The sequence below is a fragment of the Mirounga angustirostris genome, unplaced genomic scaffold (assembly GCF_029215605.1).
Source record: "Mirounga angustirostris isolate CCGP_5_RB_7025 unplaced genomic scaffold, mMirAng1.0.hap1 SCAF_2, whole genome shotgun sequence".
Lineage (NCBI taxonomy): Eukaryota > Metazoa > Chordata > Mammalia > Carnivora > Phocidae > Mirounga > Mirounga angustirostris.
This window is the reverse complement of record NW_026991710.1, coordinates 101915088-101937785: the sequence shown is the minus strand read 5'-3', so window position 1 is coordinate 101937785 and position 22698 is coordinate 101915088. Positions and strand designations below refer to the sequence as shown.

The 22698-nt window shown below is 35.7% G+C and overlaps 1 protein-coding gene across 6 annotated transcripts in view; it reads right to left on the bottom strand.

Moving 5' to 3' along the window:
• Nucleotides 1-465: 465 nt before the first annotated feature.
• BLTP1 (bridge-like lipid transfer protein family member 1) overlaps nucleotides 466-22698 on the bottom strand; it is a 205881-nt gene continuing 183648 nt past the window's right edge. For all 6 annotated transcript variants that reach the window (XM_064585020.1, XM_064585015.1, XM_064585019.1 and 3 more), the window contains 14 exons: nucleotides 21283-21483; nucleotides 20268-20447; nucleotides 17697-17834; nucleotides 16663-16920; nucleotides 15572-15722; nucleotides 15031-15188; nucleotides 14734-14926; nucleotides 14289-14506; nucleotides 11594-11845; nucleotides 10168-10371; nucleotides 7726-7920; nucleotides 7161-7295; nucleotides 3704-3869; nucleotides 466-1207 (listed from right to left, as the gene is read on the bottom strand). In XM_064585020.1, coding sequence (XP_064441090.1) covers nucleotides 991-1207; nucleotides 3704-3869; nucleotides 7161-7295; nucleotides 7726-7920; nucleotides 10168-10371; nucleotides 11594-11845; nucleotides 14289-14506; nucleotides 14734-14926; nucleotides 15031-15188; nucleotides 15572-15722; nucleotides 16663-16920; nucleotides 17697-17834; nucleotides 20268-20447; nucleotides 21283-21483 — 2666 coding nt within the window. In that variant the 3' untranslated portion in view covers nucleotides 466-990. The remainder of the gene's footprint in view (nucleotides 1208-3703; nucleotides 3870-7160; nucleotides 7296-7725; nucleotides 7921-10167; nucleotides 10372-11593; nucleotides 11846-14288; nucleotides 14507-14733; nucleotides 14927-15030; nucleotides 15189-15571; nucleotides 15723-16662; nucleotides 16921-17696; nucleotides 17835-20267; nucleotides 20448-21282; nucleotides 21484-22698) is intronic.

Below are 22698 nucleotides of genomic sequence, written 5' to 3'. Positions count from 1 at the left end.
AGGATATAAGAGATTTTCTATCTCTGTTTTAAAGATTAAATTCAGGGAGTTTAAGTGATGTGCACAGGTTATGAAGAAAAGTAAAGTTTTGGCTAAAATTCATTTCATGGGGTGCCTGGGTGGCTCAGTTGGTTAAGCGACTGCCTTCGGCTCAGGTCATGATCCTGGAGTCCCTGGATCGAGCCCCGCATCGGGCTCCCTGCTCGGCGGGGAGTCTGCTTCTCCCTCTCCCACTCCCCGTTTGTGTTCCCTCTCTCGCTGTGTCTTTCTCTGTCAAATAAATAAATAAAATCTTTAAAAAATAAATAAATAAATAAATAAAATTCATTTCATGAAAGATCTTTTTCCATGATTTAATTTTTAAAGGTATTAATCATCTTCTATGAAAACATTCAATAACAGGTTAGGCATCTGTTATAAAAATAAGCTATCAAAGGAAGAAAAGACTCAAAAATAACTACAGAGTGAAACCAATTACTGTGACTTTATTACAATAGTTACAAACAATATTTTAGTGGTAATCATATCACAATTACTCGAACTATATACAAATAGGTATTTTTACAAGACTACATTTTCAAAAAAGAAAAAGCAATTAATGACCAAAAAAAAAAAAATCACATTATCAACAAGATTTTTTCTAAAAGTTATGGCCAATAGCAAAAATTCACAGTTACTCTGAAAATATTTTAAAGATGCAGGAATCATATTGCACATAATACAATTATAAACCCTACTGAGCAGATTTATATATTTTAATCTAGTTTTTCACAAAATTTACATTATCATGCAATACTTCATTGTATACAGAATGGTGGAACTAGAATAAACAGGTTAACTTACAAACTTTCAATATAATGGCCACAAAATTAGAGTTATTTTAAGTTATACTGAAAATAATTTTACTATACAAAAAGAAAACAAAAACACTCCAGTGTAATAAAACTTAATGGACACAATCATAATTTGTTCACAGATCAAGTTACTTTTTTAGTGTTCTTCTTTGTCTTTTCCTTTCTTTTCCTTTTCATCCTGTAGTGCAGTACCGAGTTTTTTTATAAGTACTGACAGAACCTTGTCAAGTGGGTCCATGACTCCTCTTTGAAGCCATTTAGGAATAGTAGTCCTGGCATGATGGAAGCCCAGTTTTTGAAGAATGTAATCAACACCCACTGGATCAATCTTTCTTCCAGTCCAAGATATTAATCTAAAATTATAAATAATAGGTATTAAGGAATACAGTGCCATAACTCAGTTCTGAAGGTAGGTTCAAGAACATCACTAAGCCTCCATAATATGCTCAAGACAGACTATTCTCAGTAGAATAATCTAAGCTACAATTCCTGGGTTTACTATAACAGCATTTAAAAAAGGTGATTATAAGTATCCTTGAGAGCGTACACATAGCAGTGGAGTTAAGTGAATTTCATTCTGATTATTTTATTTTAGGTCTGTTAAGTTACAGGGTAGGGTCATCCTGACATTTAAAAAACATCTGGTTCATTCTAAAAGACATGAACTTGATGGCAGGAATCCTTTTACAATGTGTACATGTATCAAATTATGACACCGTCCACTTAAAATATCTTACACGTTTTATCAATTATACTTCAATAAAGCTGAGAAAAAAATAAGAGTTCAACATATATGTGACATAATGTGGGGTAAAAAAGGCTAAGATTTCATGAGTGTTTGCTATGTGCTAAACATGTTTGAAGGAAGAACCATTTTCTTCCTATTCCTGGTATTTCCTTCCATATAGAGGAACAGCTATTAGTGAAACACTTCTGGCCTTTCTCTGCTCCTGTATTAATGACTTAATCTGATTGGCAAGTTAACAGAGGAACTGGGTTGTGTAGTTCAGTACCCTCTTCCCTATCTACTCTTAAGAGCTGCTCATTTTGGTCTTTGCTTCATGCAATAGGTTTCTCTAGGACAGGCCCCTAAATAAGTTAGCCCCAGAATGTTGATGGCTCTCTGTGTCTAGGTGAGTTCACAGGGCTGCCGAATGCAGAACTCAAGGTGGGGGTGGGCACACAACTCTGGTGTTCTGCATGATGAAGACCCTGTAGGTAAGTCCAAACCTGGACTTCGTGGTTAGAAGGCCATTGTTGCCAGACATCCAAACCATATTCTCTGTGATGAGCTTTATCACTATTAAAACTGTCGTTTTGATTTCCAGCTGCCTCTCTCCCACTGTTTCAATTGCTTCTGAACTTGGGTAGGGAAAAGGCGGTATGAAGCACTGATCTGCTAAGACTCAAACAGTTATAAGCATTTTGCATTAATTAACTCATTTAACTATTGTAACAACCCTACAAGGTAGGTAATACTGTTTACCGAATTTTTCTTATGAGGCAACTAAGGCAGAAATAGGATGGGTCCTTTGGCCAAGATCATTTAGTTCACTGTGCCATCTAGACAACCGGACTTAGAGCTAGAGTTCCTCAACGTGCTCTCCACCACTACACCACATTAACTAGTCTCCTGATGGTATGTTTAAAAAAAAAAAAAAGAAGAAGAAGAAGAAGAAGAAGAATGGCAAATCAAACTTTTTATGCTCATTTGAAATTAAAAGATACTTAATTTCATCATAGATTTACAAATACAAAACAAATTTTCTAAGTAGTTTTCTGCATTAGGATCTTTGCAATATTTTAATTTTGTTCTGAGTATTGACACTGTTAATACTTCTCATGAGTATATGTACTGTTAATTAATGCCAAATTTTATTACATACAAATTATTAACACAAAGTTACTACTTTCTTCTTATACAAGAATCCACTGTATAATGGATATTTGGTTGCTATGGAATTATTTTGTGGCATAAATGTCTGAAATAATAACCTTATCTAAATGAAATCTGTATTGTTCTGCAGAATGTTGTGTCAGAGTACGTGGACTTTTTTTTGATACTGTTATTCCATGATTCAGACAGTTAAAATCTGATTAACAAAGCAGATGAGAGGAAAGGGGAAAATGACAGGAAGGTTGTGAGTGCTAACCATAAACAAGGACAAACAATGCAAGTACCACTAGCTACAGCAGCCATTATAAATGTAATTAAGACTAGAAAATACTCTTGAAATTTTAATATGAAAATAAGTTGATATAACTGGGATCATGATTGTAGTAGAACATGTCTCTGTAAATGAACCTGAATCTGACAGCATTAAATTCAATATTTCAGGGATGGTTCTATATTGCTTAGCATGCAGCCAGACGACCCTGTGACATCGTAGGTTCTATAACACGCTGTCGGGACATGTGTGAGAAACTGTATTAATTCCTTAATGATGATGTACGGCCGTTACCGTATCTTCCCAAACTGAGAAACAAAAAGTTTACTGCAGGTCCCTCGAACACCTGAAAAGAATGTCCTGGTAAAAAAGATGGTAAAGAAATTACAGCAACGGTGGAGGTGGAGTCATTCTCATGTTCTAGTGACTGACTGAGAGGATGTCACTCAGTGGAGAGTGCTGAGCTAGTCGCAGTGTTTGTGCTTCTCCTGCCTTGCGCTAGAAGCACTTAAAAAAAAGCAGAAAGGAGCAGAAGAGACAGCCAGAAGTTAGATATGTTATAAGTAGCCACCTCCTAAAAACTGTTTTTGGTAAACCATACTTAACTTGCTACATTATTTATGACCTTTTCCTCATGATAATGCCGTAGGGTACAGGTAAATACATACACCCACTACTTACCTGAGAGTGGGTTCTAGATGCCATGTGTTGCACATAAAATCTCTCCAGTCCACAGTAGTGTAAGTGATGCTGTCCTCTCTGTCTTTGTCAGAGGAGTTGTCATCATGTATAATAATTGGACTTTTCTGTCCTGGTCGAGTAGATAAAACCCGAGGTGGAAAAATGGCTATAATGAAAATGATAGATTAATATTACAAATATGTATCTTATAAATTTATTTTAAATCATCATATGAACAGTATAATAGGCTCCATTTATCATTTTACTTATGAACTGGCCAAAGTCTCATTTAATTCCCTTTCTGAAAAACTAGTATTTTAAAATAAGCCATAAATAACTGCCAGTTACTGGTATTTCTTAGAGAAAGACAATGTCAAAGTTAACATGTCATTTTTTTTTGAGGAATAGCATATATTTTACATGTATTTGTGTGGTTAAAACTAATGGTAAAGAATGCTGAGATTTATTTGATAGCAGGCATAGGGCAATGAAATTGAGGTTTCCTGAAGAATGGCTGCAGGTGGACATTTTTTAACAGCCTGAACATTAACATGTTCAAGCTGTTAAAGCTGACAGCTGAACAGTAACATCCTAAAACTATGGAGTGGTACACTTTAAATGAGTGAACTGTAAAGTGTACCACTCCATAGTTTTAGGATGTTAATGTCCCTCTATATATTTGAACACTGGTACTAACTTAGGAGCTTTTTATGTAAGCAGTCTTTCACTTTTTATAGTGAATACTCAAATGTTTTATGAAGGACAAATTCTTTTTAAATTGGTGGTCATAATATATATAAAATTAAAATCAAATCTGAGACAAAGGTAGTTTTCATTTGGCAAACTTTAGTATATATAGCATTTCTCTTAGAGCATAGGTTTTCAAGACACAAATTGGGCATAAAATAACTAATAAATTAGGTAATATGATAGTCATTATGTAACTCTGGTTTTAACTTTTTTGTGAATTAGCAGTAGGGATAACATGTTCATTGCGAATGAGCCTAGGAATAAAACTGTCCTTAGGTTCACACTACATAAGAATATAGATGCCTTCAGTTACTGCCTCCTCACAGTCGCTCTGCTTTTATTACTGGTAGTCGTTACAGTGCTATAATTTATCTTGATGTTCTAGAAGTATGTTGATTCTGGTCTAGTCTTACATGCTGTTAAAGATTATTCTCAGACAAGTTTATGCTTATTTTGGTCAAAACTAATTGCTTTTAGTTCTTAATCACAAAATATAGCTATTTTAAATATTTTTATTTATAATTGAAATCCCCCAAAATAATACCACTTGGTATTGTAAGTCTGATAATCAAGTCCCCATTTCCTTTTTCCCATTGAAAGAATGTTACATAAGTTTGCTTTTCTACTTTTAAAGATAATTTATATATATTAAATTAATTTCAGGTGTAAAACACAGTGATTTAGCAATTATATACATTTTGAAATGCTTGCCACGAGAAGTGTATTACAATATTACTGACTATATTCCTTATGCTGTACTTTTCATCCCCATGACTTATAACTGGAAGTTTGTAGCTCTTAATCCCCTTTATCCATTTCACCTATCTTCCCACTCCTCTCCCCTTTGGCAATCACCAGTTTGTTCTCATTGAGTCTGTTTCTCTCTTTTTTGTTGTTGTGCAACAGTTTGTATTTAAAAAGAAAGTTTTGTTTTGTTTTTTAATATGCACAGTTCATGGCAGACCAAGACCAACACAGTATTTCATAAAATGACAAAGACTTCACATAATAACTGCAAGAAAGAAATCTGGCAGGCTTTTATATAAACATACCTATAGTTACCTAGAAAAGAATTCTTTTTTTTTTTTAAAGATTTTATTTATTTATTTGAGAGAGAGAATGAGATAGAGAGAGCATGAGAGGGGGGAGGGTCAGAGGGAGAAGCAGACTCCCCGCTGAGCAGGGAGCCCGATGCGGGACTCGATCCCGGGACTCCAGGATCATGACCTGAGCCGAAGGCAGTCGCTTAACCAACTGAGCCACCCAGGCACCCCTAGAAAAGAATTCTGAACTTCACAGGTTTACTTAGAGTCTGTTATTTTTCCACATTAAGTTTAAATATTAAGGCAGAGAGAAAAACAAGAGGATTACCAGGGACTGGTATATGTTGGTGCTATAAGTCAAGACTGGATCTACTTATATATAATATTTCCTATTATATGGTTTTAGTCATTTAAGTTTCAACTAATGTCTCATAGATTTCTTCCAGTCATCATTACTGATTTTACTCTCACTGGACTTTTGGCACATCTAGACTGAATAGTAATGGAGCAGCAATTCAATCTATGCTACGCTACTTTTGCATTGTTTTTTGATATCTAAAACTTCACTTAAACATTCATCATGAGGCCATCTTGAAATACCTGCTAGACAAATTTTGTATTTTTGCTCATTAGGAAAATGAAGTATTATAGGGCGACCTAAACAAATAGCATGTATTCCAAGCAATTAAAAAAAATCACACCTGTCATTTTACTACTATATATTTATATATTTGTGCAATAAATACTTATTGGGTAAATAAAGACCATATATTTGGACACCATTCCATATCATTATATTTCTGACTACCTCATCTTTTAAACAGCTACAGAGTATTCCATTCCATTATATGGGCACCATAATATATTCAACCAGTTCCTTTTTTTTTTTTTTAAGATTTTATTTATTTATTTGACAGAGAGAGACACAGCAAGAGAGGGAACACAAGCAGGGGGAGTGAGAGAGGGAGAAGCAGGCTTTCCGCGGAGCAGGGAGCCCCATGCGGGGCTCGATCCCAGGACCCTGGGATCATGACCCAAGCTGAAGGCAGACGCTTAACGACTGAGCCACCCAGGCGCCCTATTCAACCAGTTCTATATGGATATTAAGGTCACCATATGTTTCTTATTGGACAAACATGTAAATTTCCAGGGGATAAACCAATGTTTGCTAGCTCATAAAAACAAGTCTAATTTATTTATGAAAAGATAGGTTTTCTGCATTCTAAACAGATTTATCTACTCATTTAATTCAGTTTTCCTAACAATGTATATAATTCATGCTATTTCATTATGTAGTTGTTTCTTTAGCCATTTCACTTTGACTAGCAGTATTTCCTCAAAGAGATTTTCTTTCTCTTCCTTTGTGAGATTCTCCTACAAGGCCTGATAATGTATATGAAGACATTTTGTAAAGTATAAAACACCATTCAGTGTGAGGTATGTTTAGAAAGAGTGTCATGGACATAGCAGATACTCAAAAAGTCTGTCACACAGTTTTACTAATATATTATTTGTATTTATTTCATTGATTGATATTTACAACTCAAAGGAAGGAGATACATTCCACTCATTTTATCATTAGACCATAAAAATCCATATGAATGGCACTGACAACTGCCTTTCCTGAAATTGGAAAGGAAAAAAAAAAAGAATATGCTACCCACCTTTTTCTTTTTCTTTGAGATAAGCCGACACTAAATCATGAAGAAACATGATGAGCTCAGCATCCATAGTCACACAAATGTGGTCAGTGAACTCTGTCACCACACTACATTCTACCTTCGGCTTCAGGCTGGCATCTGCAATGGCAAAGTTCTATATTAAAAGATTTAATGAGATAAGTCCCATTCTCTTCCTGTTAATAAGGGATTTACATGGGTTCATGTAAATGAGTCCATTTGAATGCAACTATAGAGAACTGAGTAGTTTCTGTATGTGATTTACAAATGATGACAGTTTATTGAGCACTTTCCAAGTACACGCCATTTATTCCTCATAAAAACCCTCTGAATGAAATACATTATTATTGTCCCCCATTTTGCTGAGGAGAAAGAGGCACAAATGGATTAAATTATTTGCTATAGGTCAGATAGCTGGGAAGAAAATTTGACTAAGCAAATCAATTTCATTAGACTATATCACTATTACACAAATAACCTGTGAGAAAATAGTAACTGGAAGTTCCTTTAGAATTTTCTTAGTAACTTTAGAAACTATTTTTCCACATACCCTGTAATGAAGGTTCCTGTGGTTCTTGAACATGAATGGATTTAAATTCAAGCTGCATCCTTGGTAATGCAAAGATAGTCTCTGTTTCATGATTGTAACTAGAACCTCCTCTGAATCCACTCAACAAACTAGAATTCTTCACTGTAGTGCTATTTTCAGTGTTATTAGCATCAACATTACGAAGTAGGTTTAGCTCTACATGGACAATAATAAAGACAAGAAGAATCAAATTAAACCAATAGGCATTGATAAACCTATAGCTTTCATGACACTATCATACACAGAATTTTTATCATTTTATTTTTATTTTTTAAAGATTTTATTTATTTATTTGAGAAAGAGAATGAGAGAGAGAGAGACAGCACAAGAGGGGGGAGCGGGAGAGGGAGAAGCAGACTTCCCGCTGAGCAGGGAGCCTGATGCGGAACTCGATCCCGGGACTCCAGGATCATGACCTGAGCCAAAGGCATTGTTTAACCAACTGAGCCACCCACGTGCCCAGAATTTTTATCATTTTAAAAGCTGGAAAATAATGACTCACATTTTTAAAAACAGAGCCATATAAAGCTTTGGTCTTGAGAGTAGTTACCTATATACATATTTATCTACTTAAATATATTTACATATAGTGATACATTTACATATATATGTAGTGTTTTACTTATATATATAGATAGTGATGTATATCACTATTCTCAAGACCAAAGCTTTATAACATGATTTTGGATAAATCTAATACATTTTGTTTCTGTTTCTCAAAGTTTAAAATATTATTTTTAACTAAATTCATGTCTAAATTTAAAGAGTTTCATTAACCTCAGAGTTCTCCATAGATAGAATACCTTACTCTTATATAGAATTTGCAATTAAATACGTTCCTGACCTTGAAATAAGGTAGAAGTCCTGATTTTCCCCAACATAAGTGCTATGGTTTTCTTATAAAAATTAGCAGTTTTTAGGTAGCAGTGCGGTTTGCTAATAGCCCCTCCATGGTATCCCAGCCAAAAAGAAGCCCCTCCTCTAAAATCTCTTTTTGGAAGGTAGAATAGCCAATACATGCACAATCTTCTAATTTACTTCCTTATCCTCCTTTGTTCTCAGAACATTTTTAATAGTCTCTAATCCCTGGTACAGCCTATTTCATGGTAACTATTTTCAGTGGGGCCCAAGTCATCTTTCCCATTTTGAAAGGTGGTTATTTTTAAGTAAAACATTCAAGTCTTAGCAGGTCTCAGTGTAGTCCCCTTTCCAATACAGATGACATGATTGGTAAAATCAGTACTATAAACTTAAACAAAAAACAGCCACAAAATAAGAATTTTCCTGGCCACATTATTACAAGACTGGTGATTCTAACCAAATGGAAAAACTCATCAAAAGCACTCTTTTTAAACTTATTTCGTAGGGAACAGTATTTAGTTTCATTTTATTCCAGCCACCCCAAACCTTAAAGTTTGTGGCATTCTATTACTTAGTTGTGTAGTAACTTTACCAAACTTCTGATGTTTAGCATCACTACAAAGATATTTTTCTAACTATAATAAACTTCATTTATTTTTTATTTATTTATTTTAAAGATTTTATTTATTTGACAGAGAGAGACACAGCGAGAGAGGGAACACAAGCAGGGGGAGTGGGAGAGGGAGAAGCAGGCCTCCCGCAGACCAGGGAGCCCGATGCGAGGCTCGATTCCAGGACCCTGGGATCATGACCTGAGCCGAAGGCAGATGCCCAACGACTGAGCCACCCAGGCGCCACTTAAACTTCATTTATTTAAACCAACTTTATTTTGAATGTTTTCAGTTACATCTAAAATAATTTTTTTTTTTTTAAAGATTTTATTTATTTTTTAGAGAGCGAGCGAGAGAGAAACAGCATGAGAGGGGAGAGGGTCAGAGGGAGAAGCAGGCTCCCTGCTGAGCCGGGAGCCCGATGTGGGACTCGATCCCAGGACCCTGGGATCATGACCTGAGCCGAAGGTAGACGCTTAACCATCTGAGCCACCCAGGCGCCCTAAAATAATTTTTAGTCTATGAGATGTTACACTACCAGGATGGTGAATCAGGTACTAATATTGTTATTTATGAGTAAAATGAAACTAGTTTATTTTTACTTACTTTTAGTTTTTTAAAAGATATTTTATTTACTTATTTGTCAGACAGAGAGGGAGAATGAGAGCGCACAAGCAGGGGGAGCAGCAGGCAGAGGGAGAGGGAGAAGCAGGCTTCCCGCTGAGCAAGGAGCCCTATGCGGGACTCGATCCCAGGACCCTAGGATCATGACTTGAGCTGAAGGCAGATGCCCAACTGACTGAGCCACCCAGGCGTCCCAATGAAACTAGTTTAATTAAAGAAATGAAAATTCTCCCTCCACTCAAATTCTAAACACAGGCAACGGAGCCCCAAATACAGGAAAATCTCTCCAAAAAAATAAACTTTTAACCTTCATTCCTTGTGGCTGTAACATAGTTGAACCATTCTTTTACACTTGCTACTCCATGGGGTGGATTTTCATGGCGACGCCTTGTTATTTTGGTTATTGTTGCCATAGGACTTTCCAAAGCACCACATGGTTTGGTAACCATGGTATTATGGCCCAGATGAAAATCCAACGTTTGTACAATGTATGTAGAATGATCACTAGACCCTAGAAGGGAAAAAAAAAGTTTCTTGATGTTAACAAACTATATTTAGATGCAAGAAGATAGCTGTGGCTCTAGAGCAATAGATTTAGTTAACTCATACATAGATAAGGATATAAAAAAGTGAGAAGTCAGAAAAAAATCATAAATAGTTTTTCTTTCTTTTAGTTATAACTGGATTTATCCCTGGTGATGAGCATCATCATTTTTTTCAAGATAATGAGCATCAACCATTTTTTCCCTTCATCGTAAGAAATCACAGCTTAGGAAATTATAACTAAAAGGAAGGAGGTTTATCACTGTAAATAGAGGTAAAAGCACAACCTTACCGATAAAAGTTTTATAATTTAGTCTTATTTCCTTAAACTACCACCATGTGTCTTTTATGTTTTTATAATATTTATAATAACTATTATTACGACTGGCTAGCCACAGCAGCAGAAACTTTAATTGCCTAAGAAACAGAGTAAGACGGTGGCAAGTTCAGAAGTAAGTCCTTTAACATGCTCCAGACATTATAGATACTGACTCATTGGCAATGAACTCCTTGACATGTCAAGTACATGAGAACAAATGGAGTTGGACTTCAGAAATATAACAAAGAAATAAGTCAATCAGAGAAAGACATGTATCATATGACCTCACTGATAGGAGGAATTCTTAATCTCAGGAAACAAACTGAGCATTGCTGGAGTGGGGGGTGGGGTGGGAGGGATGGGGTGGCTGGGTGATAGACATTGGGGAGGGTATGTGCTATGGTGAGTGCTGTGAATTGTGTAAGACTGTTGAATCACAGATCTGTACCTCTGAAACAAATAATGCAATATATGTTAAGAAAAAAAAAAAGAAGAAGATGAAGATAGTAGGAGGGGAAGAATGAAGGGGGGGAAATCGGAGGGGGAGATGAACCATGAGAGACGATGGACTCTGAAAAACAAACTGAGGGTTCTAGAGGGGAGGGGGTTGGGGGGGATGGGTTAGCCTGGTGATGGGTATTAAAGAGGGCACATTCTGCATGGAGCACTGGGTGTTAGGCACAAACAATGAATCATGGAATACGACATCAAAAACTAATGATGTAATGTATGGTGATTGACATAACAATTAAAAAAGTAAAAAGAAATATAACAAAAACATATAAAAGATATGAGAAAGGAAAATTACTCTGTCATTTATAATCATATCAGAAGATAAGAAAAGGTAAAAGTTACAAATGTGTCAGTTTACCATCTTCCCAGATTTTCTGAGCTTCGGTCCAAAAAGCAATATTTGGTTCTTCTAAGTGAAAAAGGGCCCAGGATTTTGAACGGAAATTTGGACCATGAAAACAAGCTAGTGTCATATGATTTCCATGTAAGCTCATTGATCCTCCGAACTGCATTCCATTTTCTGGTAATGGAATCTGAAATAAGGATATGTGGCATCCTGATACCACCTTCAATACTCCAGGCCAATGTCGATGATGAGCTGCATCGAGCACTGCAAGAAAACCAAAACCACTTATCCTGAAGTGCTTCACAAACACCCTGAATGGCAGGTAGGAAGGCAGGAGGCGGCTATTTTCTATAGCTGAAAGGGATGCAGATAAGGGATGAAAATAATCCAATACCTGGTTAACATTAAGCAAAAGCTAATAAAAATATAGTCTGGGAAAAGATGTTGCGTAAGGATGGACAGAATTAATGAAAGTAGTAACTTGTTAATGATAATTACAGCTAACACTTCTGTAATGATTCATGATTTACAAAGTGCTTGCATAAACTTTTATACAATTCTCACAATAACTCTGTAAATTAGGGACTTGATCTAGATTCAAGTGAAGCAGAAGAGGGGTTAAGAATCAGTGACAAGAAGATCTAGAAATCATATGGACACTTATAACCTTGCTACTCAAAAGTGAGGTCTGAGGACCAACAGCATCAGCAACACCTGGCAGCTTGTTAGATAGAAACAGAAACTCTTAAGTCCACCCTATACCTATTGTATCAGAATCTGCACTTTATGAGATCTCCAAGTGTTTCAGATACACATTAAAGTCTGAGAAGCACTAATCAGATGTACAATTCATATTTATATTTCTCACTTATCCCAATAATGTCCTTTTTGGCTGTTTTCCACAACTCTCATTCCAGATCCAAACAAGGATCACACGTTATATTTAGTTATCATGTCTCTTTAGTTTCCTTTAATCTAAAACAGTTCTGTAAGCCTGGTTTGTTTTGCAAGATAAGGACTTCTTTTAAGAATCTAGGCTAGGAGTTTTGGGGCACATCTAATTTGTATATACCTAACACCAATTCTAGTTTAAAGGAAATATAGGGACTAGAGGAACAAAGACAAATGAAACCACAAGCAAACAACTGAAAAAAAAATTTAGAAGTTCGGACATTCTGCAGGACAATAGGCTAAGTCTCTTCAATGAGTCAGGTCATTAAAAATAATAAAGACTATGCTGAATTAAAAGAAAGTAAAGGAACATAACCAGATTTAACTTGTGATCTTGAATCTGATATATTGGTTTGGACAAACCAGTTGTAAGAATAATTTTAAGGTCAATTATAGAATGTGGTCAGAAGGCCAGAGGAGATAAATACTTAGCAAAATGGAAAACTGGATACTGTTCACTAGAAAAGGTTACAAAACAGTATGAACAATAATATTTTGGTAAAAAGTACATGTGTTATATAGGTTTATAGAAAATCATCTGAAAGTACATACTCTAAATTGTTCAGAGTGATGATTTCTGTTTTTGCTTATATGTACTTTCTAGGCTTTTCCAATGCATATGTACTGCTTCTGTGATTATAAAATTATTTAAAATGATCCCGATTCTGACTACTTTTCACCACTTTTACCTCTCTCTGGTTAAAGCTGCCATCACTTGCTGCCTGGACTCTTCCAATGGCCTCCTTACTATAACTATGTTTGCAACAACAGTAATGGTTATTACTGCAGCGGTCTCTACTTCCACTCTTCACCACCTGTAGTCTATTCTTCATACAGCAGCCAGAGTGATTCTTCAAAAAGGAGTATTTTAAGAAAAAGTAAATCAAATACGAAATCTGTTCAGAACTCTCCAATAACTAGCCATCATATTCAAAATCTTACCTTTGGCCATTCATATCCGACACTTTCCTGCTTGTTCACTCTGTTTCACCAAAGTAGCCACCTTAATGATCCTCAAATAGACAGTTTCTTCTACCGTAGGAGCTTTGCACTTGTCAATAGGCCCCTATGTCCAGAACTCTCTTTCCCAGTGGAGATCTTTCTAGCCTAGAACTTTAAAAGGCTTCTGTGACCAACCTTTCTAAACTAGCTGGCCTCACACACTATTCTTTATCTCCTTCTCCTGCTTTTTCAGTACGTCTTTCTATCTGAAATTATCTGATGTATTTAGTTAGTAAGTTAGTAAATTAATTATAGTCTATCTCTCCCATTAGAACAAAGCTTTATATAGGTAGGAACTTTGTCTACTAGGAGATCTCCTATGCCTAAAACAGTGCTTAAGAATATAGCTGACTTGCTGATTGAATTACTGAGCGAAAATAATAATCTGCCTAATACGACACAGCTGATAAATCCAAAAAACTCCAAAAAAATCCAAAGCTCAGACATTCTGATTCCACAGCCCATGCTCTAAACCAGAACATGGTATTGTCATAATTAGTATTCAAGAACACGGAGTGGGTATTGGTTATAGGTGAGTTGTGGCAGGAGGAGGAGGTAATATATGATGACTTCCCAAATGATGGCCTTTAATTCTATTGGTGGGTAGGAAATCAGGTACTTTGCTGAGTGAATAGAATAAAGAGCATATGGATCACTTTGTAAGTATGATACATAGATATTATTTAAATTAAGATTGTAACACAACATTTAGTGAAAGATAAAGCATACATAAAGGCTTAGTTCTGATTCTTACATTGTTCTTGTGAACTTCTCTCTAGGTTATTAGTCATTGTCTTAGGTGGAAGATATGGAACGGGTCCCCAGGTAGACAGAGCTCGTTTGCTGGTGTCAAACTGTTGTGTGAAAAATTCCTGGAGCTTCATTCCTATTTTTATCAGGTCTGGTGTAGTTGATCTTGATATCATTACTTGGAAAATATCCCACTTCAAATCTCCATGGACAAATATTTCACTAAAGCATAAAAGAGAGTTATATATCTTACAGAAGATGGCTTAAAAAAAAAAAAAAAAAAAAAGGAAAATTCCCTTCTCCACCCAGGTTTTTCATTCATATTAGTTGCATAATATAAAATCATTTTGCAAAAAAATATGAATCATTTGCGTTTTCTCACTGGAGGAGAGAAAACATACTAAGAGCAGTCATACAAAGTGTTCAGAAAGTAACATTTCACTAAATACCTTTTATCAGTCAGGCTTGAATCCAGTGCGTTATACAGATTTACTTTCCATTCATCCTGAAGCTTGAGATCAGCATTACTGAAGATACCCATGAGGATACTTGAGCCCATGTAATCAACACGAGCTTCAGTAGAACCCATAGTAATCTGAATTTTGTGACTAGGTTGCTGATTTGGATGTTCAGAAATATGAGCTAAAATGGAAATGATAATTACCTTTCATAGAAAAACCTAATGGGGAAAACTTATCAAAATCAATTTTCAAAAATTTGTTTTCAGTTGTAAAATTTCAACATACCAACCATCTCCAAAGCATTGACATCTATGGTCCCTCCAACTACTCCTCCTTTAGAATCCAACTGTGATCTTCCCAGACCTACGGACATGCTTATCTCTCGATCTCGATTACTTCCTACCGACAGACGGCCCTGGCTCTTCAAACCACTAGTTGTCCAACTGGAGAAAAGAAAAAGGGTTGTTAATTCGACATACCGCTTTCAATGTCATGAATTAAAACAGGAGTTAGAGGATTTTGAAAAATCTGAAAAAACAATACATTTCTTATAAAAACTGTGGTAAATGTTTGAATATTGATAATAAAGCTTTCTTCTTAGCAAATTACACTGTTTTCCTTTTAATTTTCTCTTTTTAGAGGACATAGTCCATGTTGTTTTATATTACAATATCTTTAGGATAAAACCATTTTCAAGATAAAGCAATTTATAGCTTTTTTCTACTGTCTCAAACACTTCAGTATTAAAAAGGTTTTAAATTGCTTTATTACAATATAAGAAAAATTACAACGAATGATTAATTTTCCTTGTATCTGAATATCTTACGTTGTATTTCCCATTACATTACTCATATTCATTTGAACGTTTAATTGCTTCAAGTTGATGGCAAACACGACCAATGTTTCCCATGGGGTCCCTTGTTGGCTTGCTGCTTTGTTCGATTTGTTAAAAGGAGTTGATGTTTTTGAAAGTGAATCTAAAAACAGAAACATCAAATGCATATTCACTCACATAGATGCTCAGACAATTAAAAGTTACCATTCTTACCACTACAGCCCCAGAAGTAAAAATATGGTATTCTTAATTAAAACCTAACATCTAATAGCTGTCATATTGCTTCTAAAATACTAGCTGCCATTTACTGAACATTCAGTAGGGCTAGCAGTCTTCTTGAAAGCTCATAAAGTTCCGTATGATCTCCGTTTTACATGAGGAAATTCTGGTGTGCATGGGATATAGCAGCACAGATCGTCATCCTGGGATTTTCTTAACAAAGGAGAAAATCATAAGTTGCGGCTGCCAAATAGAGGACTTGAAGGCAGGGACCGTTCTGAAATGCAGACGCCTGCTGAGGTGCCAGTCTGCTGGGTTCCTGTGGGCTCAGTGTGTATCTTGAACCCTGCATTTACTCATTATACTCTAAGCTTGTGACATGAACTATATCATTTTTATATGTTCAGATACAAGTAGAGTGCTGAGCACATAAAGGAGTTCAAAAAACATTGGCTGAATAAAGGAATGACTGAATGGATGAATACCAAAGATTAACTTTTTCATAAATGAGTCTGACACTCAGGAAAAAAAAAGAATTAACTTTTTCAAAATCAAACATCTTTTCCAACGTCACAGGTTTGTTTTACTTCTAAAAATAACTACCACGTGGAACAAACTAATAATATGTTCATTCCTCTCTTCTTTTCCCTTTTTAAAGCTACTAGTCATCCAGCTATCTCTTCTTCTGGCAAACACTTTGAAGTGTCTATTGTTCGGTTTTGGGTATTCCCACCCCTCCATCTTTCATAAAAATCTTCAAGAGTATCTTTTCCTACAGTTGAGGCAGAAATCTGAGAGTAACTAATTAAGATTTTTATCTTGGGGTATTGGAGGGATACTGATAACAAAGAGAGCAGTGTTACCTCTTCGGGGAACTGAAGAATCAGACACACTCCTTGATCTTATGGAAGCTGGGGATTTTAGGCTCTGTGCTGCTGTCCCTGGTGACATGGTGCTGTTTGTCATATGTTCATTGAATACATTAGGTGACTGAGGCATGTGGGTGAAAGAGGCTGACTGACTAGGCTGTTCCCAGGTCCTGCAGTAAGCTTTTCTTGACGATTCAGGAGAAAGATGCTGGCTTACCCCTTCAATGGAATCAGGTGTCCCTGGGCCAGATGCTATTAGAAAAGTAGAAACAAAATTAACAGAATCAAAATTAATCAGGATACAATCTCCACATCATAAAATAATAAATTTCACCACTCTATCTTTTCTAATCATAGATTCCTTCTAGTTCTCTATTTGAGAACTGTACAGCAATTTATGGTTTGCAAAGTACATTCCAGCATGTTATTTTATTTAATTCTCATGGTAATTCATGAGAGGGGCAATACAGGTACTCTTTTTCCATTTTACGAATAAGGGAATAGATGGGCGCCTAGGTGGCTCAGTTGGTTAAGCATCTGACTCTTGAAATCAGCTCAGATCATGATCTCAGGGTCGTGAGATCCAGCCCTGCGTTGGGCTCCGCGTTGGGTGGGGAGCCTGCTTGGGATTCTCTCTTCCTCTCCCTCTGGCCCTCCCACCCCCCGCCAGGTCGTGCAAGTGTGCACACTCGCTCTCTCTCAAAAAATAAAAAAAATAAAAAAATAAGGGATAGACTCAAACTTGGATTTCTAATATTTTCTACTGCATCATGTTAACTCTACCTTTCACTTACACAATATACTACTAAAACATCATCTAAGTCCAAGAGAAAAAATGCAGGCAATGTGATAGCATATCCCCAACATTTTCTATTTTCCATGCTTAATTAACCATGATTAACTTGGATGTCTTACCAAGTAAAACAAAGTTTGTGGTATCAATCATTGATTCCTGTTACTACTGTAACCAAAAGTAACATAAGTATAAAAGTAACATAAGTATAATTACAATTACATAACAAGCTTACTTGGCAAATTTATAGTTTGGTCTCCAAGGAATAGGCGTCTTGCAATACTTCTCCTATACCAGGCTCTTGGAAATGCCAGAATTTCACTGAGTCGACGCATATCATATTTAAAGGAGGCAGACCCTATATCACATACAGCTGATACATAAATAAATAAAGTCTGTTAGAACAGATTTCCAAAACCTTTAATATTGTCACATGGTAGGTATGACACATGACACAACTAAATTATAATAATGTTATAATTAATGAAATATCAAAATAAGTTACAAGTATGATTAGTAAGTGATAATATTTGTTCCTTCCACAAATGATAAAAATAGCACATTTTTGGGCACCTGGGTGGCTCAGTTGCTTAAGCAACTGCCTTCAGCTTAGGTCATGATCCCGGAGTCCCAGAATCGAGTCCCGCATCAGGCCCCCTGCTCAGCAGGGAGTCTGCTTCTCCCTCTGACCCTCCCCCCTATCGTGCTTTCTCTCATTCTATCTCTCTCAAATAAATAAATAAAAATCTTTTTAAAAATAGCACATTCTTACACTATTCCCATTTCCTTTTTTGAGGTGAGGGCAACTTGAAATTCTGTTGTCACTTTATCATGAAATTCTGAGGGATTCTAAAGATCAGACTTATTGACAGCTTTCAACTTTAATATAGGGCTCTTCTCAAATATGGAAACTGAATAATCGGGATGGGCAGGGACACAAACTTCCTCAAAAGTAGTTGTAAACCAGTGTGTGGCAAGAACTGCTATTTTCCTTTTAGACAAAGAGCAGGGACTTGTTAGTCTGAAGGCATTGTGATGACCGCTTCTTGGGGTTCTGCTCTGAGCACTCTTCTGCCCCTGCTTTACATGCTCTTCTGTTCTTCCACTAGAGCTTCTGTAAGGAGTTACACACCAGTGTCCCCCAAATCTAATATTTCTGTTTCAGCCTGAGTCCATATCCACATAGCCCATCAGCCAATTATCTACAGACTCTCCCACCTAAACGTCCTAATAAGCACTTCCTTATTTTTGATCTAAGTTAATGACAGTCCACTATCCCTTCACTCACCTAAGCTAAAAACTTGAGGCATCCTTGTCTCCTCTACTCCTTACACAACTTGTCCTCAAGCTTGTGGGTTCTACTTCTCTTAAAACCATTCTCTCTTCTTTTTTATTGTCACAGTTTAGGGTTTCACTCCCTATTGCTTGGTCTATTTCAACAGTCTTTTCAAGCATCTCTCCCATTTTTCATGCTGCCATCAACTCTTTCTAAAACACCAATCTGAAGCATCATCCCATTTCTTTTTGTTTTTAAATACAAACATGTTATTTCATAATACATATACAAATTTATTGTGTGTGGTAAGAACAGTTAAGATGAGATCTACTATCTTCACAGATTGTTTTTTTGTCTTCACAGATTTTTGAAGTGTACAATATAGTACTGTCATCTTTAAGCACAGTGTTGTCATCCCATTTCTTAAAAACCTCTAATGGCTTTTCACTGCCCAAAGGATCAGAATCCTGTTCTTTAGCTTGGCATATGAGTCTCCCTTCAATCTAGTCCTGGGGTGTTTTACCAGCTTTCCCTCTAAGCAATTCCTCTCTCCCTTGGGACATTTAACTATACAACCAGTTAAATGTTCAGTTATAACTATGCTTTGCTTCAGTGAACCGAAGTATGATCCCAAAGCATACTTTCTGATGCTCTCTGTACCATTAAAGACCATGTTGCTACAGCTAAGAATTTTTTTTTTACATAATTTTGAAGATCTGGCCCCAATATCATTTCTGTTGTGAAGCCTTCTTTGATCTCTTGAATAAAACAATTTATTTCTTCCTCTTTATGTAAAGCTCCATTATAGCATTAATTATACTGCACTGTCATTTATTTGTCTACTTGTGAGACCTTGTCTTATTCATGCCGGCACCCTGAATCATCTACCAGAGTGTCGGCACAAGTTCATTGTAAAATATAGGCTCAGTGTATGTTTGTTGAATACTAGCTTTAAGTGTACTTACTGTATTTGTGCAATTAATAACCTTAAAAATTTTCACTCCCATAGTACTCTCAATTCTTAAAAATGTTCCACATGTACTTAATTTTAAACGGTCAAGTCATAACATAAGGAAAATGAGCAAGTGATTTGCCCATTGGTATATGGCTAGTTACAAAGCTAGCAATACACATGTACACAGCTTAAGATCTAATGACACTAAGTAAAAAAAAATTTAACCATCATCCCTCATTAGTGTTTTAAGAATTTACAATCAGAAAACTAAGCTAATGAAAAGTCAGAAATTTTACCAATTCATGGTAGAGAAGTGAAGAAAAGAAGCAGTTTCCAGTGACTTAACTAGGCATACTTTGGCCTTTGGGTGACATTTCTATGCATTTACCTAGAAATCATATTCCTAACATTGCTTACTTGGACTGAGAGAGTACATTGGCCTAGACTGTTACTCCTCTCATTTAAATCATTCATCACTAAAAGCTTAATGTTACTATTAAAACACTGTTAAAAAGGAGGCCCTTACTTAATTCTGAAAAACAGCATTTTAATTAAGAAACTATACAATTAAGTACCAGATATATTGATTAGTGTAGTGTCCATTTTGCTTGCAGATTTGCTTACAGACTGACTTTCAAAAAATGAGGCACCTCCTGAGCGCCTTATCCGAGACAAACTCACTTTTACAAATTCAAGGTTTATACTGAGTGAGTCTTTTCGACCAGTGACAGAAGTGGGTTCTTCATCCACATTCCCTTTAAAACAAAAACAAAAACACAACACACACACATTTATATATGTATGCATATATATACATGTATGCAACTATCTAGTTACATGAAATTATCTAATACACTGGAATATGCCAACAATTAAAATCACTTTAGGTAAGGTTAAAATTTAAAAATGATCTAATGAGCAATAGCATTCTTAACAATAGTTTAATAGTTTCAAGCCCATAAACAATAGTGATGATTTTCACAATACTTCTCCAACAAAAACTAGCACTGACATGGAATATATGTTTTTGTTACTTCTCTAAGTAAATCAAGAGACATTCACTAATATCAAAATCTCAGACATTTTTAGTGGTAAATCTGCACTTTAAAATGATAGTGAAATTTAAGTTGGTTAAATAATGACAAGAAGGAGAAGCAACAGCAGCAGAAGGTGGTTTCATTTTAAACTGAGAAATGTGATGCACACACTTTAAAAATTCACTATTTGCAGAATACAATTTCTTATACAAATAATGATTTGGTAAAACATTTAAACTTTTCAGTAACATAAATATCCTTTTTAAATCCAAAGATTATTGTGCTGCATATGTCACTGTTTTAAAATTCTTATATAATTAATTCACCTCAATTATTAATTTCATATTTCTACTTATGTAGAGACAGGATAGATATTGTCAAGAAGAAAAATAAAGTTTTTGATCTTATTTTATATCCATTATTATTTTAATTAAAAAAAATTTTTTTTTAATTTTCTTTTATATCCATTATTAAAGGTACTGTGATTTCTGAAAAGATCAAAGCTTGAAAATGTGCTATAAATTTAAAAAGATGGAAACACTCTTAAGTATACCTAGTCCTCCTGATCCAGGTGTGAGCCCAGAAACAGCAGTTTTTTGTTTCCCTGCTCCGTATGGATGAAATACATAAAGGGAAAAGTCAGACATGCATGCAGTGAAGCTCAACCCAGACGAACTGCTGCTAGAACTGGTCAGATCTGACTGACTACTACTATGTCGACTTCTGCCAAGAGGGCTGCCTAGGCCGGATGAACCTATAGTGAAAACAAGAAATCCAAAATATTTATAAGCCACAGAAGATTGTAAAAGCCTGTCACTTAATACATTCTTAAGAACCAAACAAGACTTGAAATTAAAATGGAAATACTCAAACATTAATTGATAAATAGATTTAAAATCTTGATATCAAAATAAAGACTTAGATGTACTTTTCAGTTAATTTTTTCTATTAACTGGGGTTGAATACTCTGTTCATCTTTGAAACAATTATTTAGACATTTGATTGGCCAACTGCATGGTTTCCTGTTTCTTTTCTCCTTTGCTCCACTGGAAGCAGGCAGTGGAAGAGGCACAAAATAGCTGGGACTTAAGCGAAGGGGGAGAACAAACTATAAAAAATCCAAATCATGTAACTGGAGTCCACATTTCAGTAGCCAGCACGGTACACAAATGCAGAAAGTTAAAGATCTCTTTCTCTGAGAAGAAGCAAGTGTCCTCATTGGCAACACTTACCATAGGTGGTGTATAGCCTAATTCAAAATATGCTTTAAATGTAAAAAATACGAGTAAAGCATCTTAAGAGAACATTATATGATTTTGCTAGTAATTCCAAAATATGTATTTCCAAAATATATAGACCTCCTTTGGATTCATATTGCAACTGGTTACTTGACATCCTACTAGAATGTGTCACAAGCATTTAAAGCTCACCATGTACAAAACTGAATTCTTGATCTTTACCCCCCATCTATTTTTCTTCCAGTGTCTCCCATCTCCAGTAAGTGACATTTCCAAGCAAATAGCTCAGCCAGAAACCTGAGAGTTATTTGTCATTCTTCCCACTTCTATCATGTAATTTATTACCATTATCATTTCAATGTCTAAGAACATAAATTAAGCCTGTCCATTTCCCTGTATCTCACTATTGTTACTCTAGTCTAAGCAATTATCAGCTCTGGACTGCTGAAATGGCCAACTGTTCTCCCTGCTTTCTTCTACTCTTGTTCTCCTCCAATCAACTATCGGACTGCAGCTGGACTGGTGGTATTCTGAAGGTGTAAATCAGAATCTCACGTCTACATTCCTGTTTAACCTTCAGTGGCTTTCCCACATGATCTGGCTCTTTCCCATCTCTCTAAATCTTTATCATACCAATCTACCTTTTGTTTGCCACACGCCACTTACCCTAGTTGTTTTTGTTTTTTAAACTTGCCAAATTCTTTCATGCTTCATGGATTTTGTGTTCTCTA